A 3555-nucleotide genomic window follows, 5' to 3' on the forward strand; every position below is an offset into this window, starting at 1 on the left:
TGCCCTTAAGGGTGAACCTGTTGTGCCCCTGTGGCGAGATGTTCTGCTCCTGGACTAGCTGGTTGGATCTATCCTGTACACTCTCCCCTGCAGGGATTGCAGCTGCAGGATTACACCTCAGGCATGTATGCCAGGACTGAGCTGTGCCTGGAGGGGGCAAGGTGAAGTAGGAGGAAGAGGAAGCTCTCTGCACACACTCATGAGACCTGGGCTAGGACTGGGTCTGGGGGCTCCGGGACGGGGCAAAAATTCCTACTCAGTGGGCGGGGTGGGGGAAGCACTTTGGAGTGGTGGGTGGCGGCCCAAGGGACTGGGAGAGGTTCTGACCCACTCTGCACCTGGGCTGGGACTGGTCCCGCCGGCGCAGAGTAGCAGGAAGCTCTCTGCACACTCACCGGACCTGGGCTAGGACTGGGTCTCATGATGATGTTTTTGATACAGGGACTTGCTATGCAGTTCAGACTCATAGTGATCCTCCCGTCTCAGCCTTCCTAGCACTGCGATTGCAGGCATGTGCCATCCCGCCCAGTTCTGGGGCCTGCACAGCTCAGCATGCCTGGAGTTCCAGGATCAGCACAGCATGCGGTACTGGGGGTTGAACTCGGGACCTTGTGCTTGCCAGGCAGGCACTTATGGCACCGAGCAATCTCCCCAGCCCTAGATTTGACTTTAGTGATGATGATCATGGCAATTTTTAGGATTGTTTATTTTGATTAGTGAATATTAGTTATATAGGTTAATGAATTAATTTTGGCAAATTTGTGCATGGAGTTTTTCCCCATATGTAGTTGTGAACACATTTTGATCATTTTTAACCTCTACCTCTAATAATGATGATTTTTTTTTTGCATTTTAGGGAAGGGTTTACAGGGTATTCAGGGTCTCACTAGACTTGTAGTGATCTACTAGTTTACAGCCTTCCAAGAGCTGGGATTACATGCGTGTGCCACCATGCCCAGTCTCAGTCGCTGTCTCAGCACGCCCCAGGGTGGGGCCTGCACAGCAGGTCTGGGGATCGAACCCTCTGCCTCTGTGCCTGCTTGCAGGTGCTTTAGTCTGCTGAGCTATTTGGCCGGCCCAATGACGATAATTTGTAAAAATGCTAGCCACATCATACTTTTTTCTTAGTATGTGTACTTTCTCTTTTTGCTTAGTACACATTTGTTTTCTCTAATCCTGGCTTTTCTTCTCTGTTCCTTCTTTTGTCAATGTAGAAAAATCGATGGGACCAATGAGGAGGAAGATAACATCGAGCTGAATGAGGAAGGGAGGCCTGTGCCCACGGCCAGGCCTGGCCGCCCGCTCTGTGACTGCCACTGCTGCGGGGTCCCTAAGCGCTACCTCATCGCCATCATGAGTGGACTGGGCTTCTGCATCTCCTTCGGGATTCGGTGCAACCTTGGCGTTGCCATTGTGGAAATGGTCAACAATAGCACTGTGTATGTGGACGGAAAACCAGAAGTTCAGGTCAGTATCACTCTAAGACAGTTTTTCCCATATGTAGTTGTGAAGTGCTTTGCTACGTGAGGCTACTACAGTCCACTTGCTGGACCCTGTGTGTGACCATGGGCACAGAATGGTCAGCCACACAGACCAGGCCCTTGTCCTCATGGGGACATTGAGTGAATGAGGACAATTTGGGGCCCAGGGTGCTACCCTGGGGGGGGTATAAGGGGCCTTGGGCTCATCCAGGGGAGGGTCTAGTCCCAACTTCATTACACTGAGAGAATTCTCAGAGAAAGTGATAGCTGGGCCAGATGAAGAGAGTGATTATGGGGTACGGTAAGAATGAAGAGACAGGAACATCATGTATAAGCTGTAAGGGAGAGAGAGAACTCATGTAAGGAGTGCGGCAGGAACACTACTTTTCTGTACCACGAGCACTTCTGGTAACCTGGTGCTAATTTATTAATACTTTGTCCAAAAGATTTTCAATTCTTAACATGAAAATGAGGAACTATAAAAAAAGCTGAATATGATACAGATATTGGGGCCAATGAGATAGCTCAGTGGACTAAACACCTGTCTAGGCAAGCGCAGGGATGGGGATCCAATCCCTGGCACTATATGCTGTGCTGGCCCCACTACCTGGGCACACTGAGCTGGCTACCGAGACAACATGGTGATGCACCCCTGTAATCCCAGCACTGGGGAGGCTGAGACAGAAGGATTATTATGAGTCCGAGCTGCATAGTGAGACCCTGTACCAAATACATAAATAAAATAAAAAAGAAATAAAAAATACAGATACTAAAGTATTTAAAAATGAAATGTATAATATAGTAACCTATGGGCTACTGTTTTATTTGTATGTTTTTGAGACAACATCTTTTTTTTTTTGAACTGAGGATTCAACTCAGGCCCTTGCGCTTGCCAGGCAAGCACTTTTTCTACTGAGCTATCTCCCCAGCCTCAAGAGACAACACCTTGTGTAGTTCAGGCTGGCTCTGAACTCACGATGTACCCCAGTCTGGTCTTAGAACTTGTAGCAATCCTCCTGCCTCAGCCTCCTAAGTGCTGCAATTATAGGCATGTGCCACCACAGCCAGAAACATATTGGCTTTTTAATTAACACAGCAGATGACAAAAATCTAGCAATGGATCTAAAAATTTCTGTAGGGCTGAAGATGTATCTCAGTGGCAGGATGCTTATGATACTGGGAACAACTACCCTATGGTTTGAATGTATTTATGATTACCATAGCGACAGAATCACAGGTACCTATCATTCTGCTCCAGCTTGTTGTCTATACTCATGTTTGCAGAAAATGCTAGATTTGAGCTTGTAGTCAGTGGAAATACAGGTGCTGACTTCTGTTCACTCGGGTTCGCAGACCCACAGGAGTCCATCCGTAGACTCCCGATCTCTCAGTATGGAAGTAGTGCACTGAGAGATAGAGGCAGCACAGGACACAAGGGGCCTGGTGACCATGTGGGGACTCGTGGGTGGCCTTCAGGAGAGCCAGAGTTATGCCATGGAGAGGCCAGGCTGAAGTGAGGAAAGAGAGGAGGTGTCAGTATGCATACCCAGTAGGATTCAATAACCCAATCTCAGGAGTCCCTGGAAACTTACCATGTAGCTTAGGCCTTACATAAGATCAAAAGAAGTCCTGAGGTTACGGGAGAGAAAAGGCAAGCAAAAGCGTGTCCCCAGTGGAATCCAGCAAAGATATAAGGGGCATAGGAACATTATGGTGAAATATGAATTAAAAAATCTTATTATAGTAAAAGGCACATTGCCATTAATTCCCCTCACAATACTCCCCCTTGCTTCAAACTCTGATCCCCCCATTCTTGCCACTTCTGGCACAGTTCTGGAAGCCCTCTTGCATGTCTTTATTCACACTGTCGTGGCTGCCCGAATGTCCTGAATTGAGTCAAAATGTTTGCCTGTCCTGGCCATTGTGACGCTGGGGAAGAGCCAGAGGTGCACAGCACCAGACCCCATGGCCTAGGTGAGCCAGGACACGTCGTAATGACTTACAAGCCTGCCTCCCCTCTGCATGACATTTGTATTTTTTTTTTTAATTTTATTTATTTATTTATTTGAGAGAG

General features: G+C 47.9%; 1 protein-coding gene across 1 annotated transcript in view; it reads left to right on the top strand.

Annotated features, from left to right (window-relative positions):
• Slc17a8 (solute carrier family 17 member 8) overlaps positions 1–3555 on the top strand; it is a 69514-nt gene that overhangs the window by 23773 nt on the left and 42186 nt on the right. Inside the window, exon 2 of the mRNA XM_023717532.1 lies at positions 1215–1467. Within this exon, the coding sequence (XP_023573300.1) occupies positions 1215–1467 (253 nt within the window). The remainder of the gene's footprint in view (positions 1–1214; positions 1468–3555) is intronic.

The sequence above is a fragment of the Octodon degus genome, unplaced genomic scaffold (genome assembly GCF_000260255.1).
Source record: "Octodon degus isolate 3935 unplaced genomic scaffold, OctDeg1.0 scaffold00004, whole genome shotgun sequence".
Classification (NCBI taxonomy): domain Eukaryota; kingdom Metazoa; phylum Chordata; class Mammalia; order Rodentia; family Octodontidae; genus Octodon; species Octodon degus.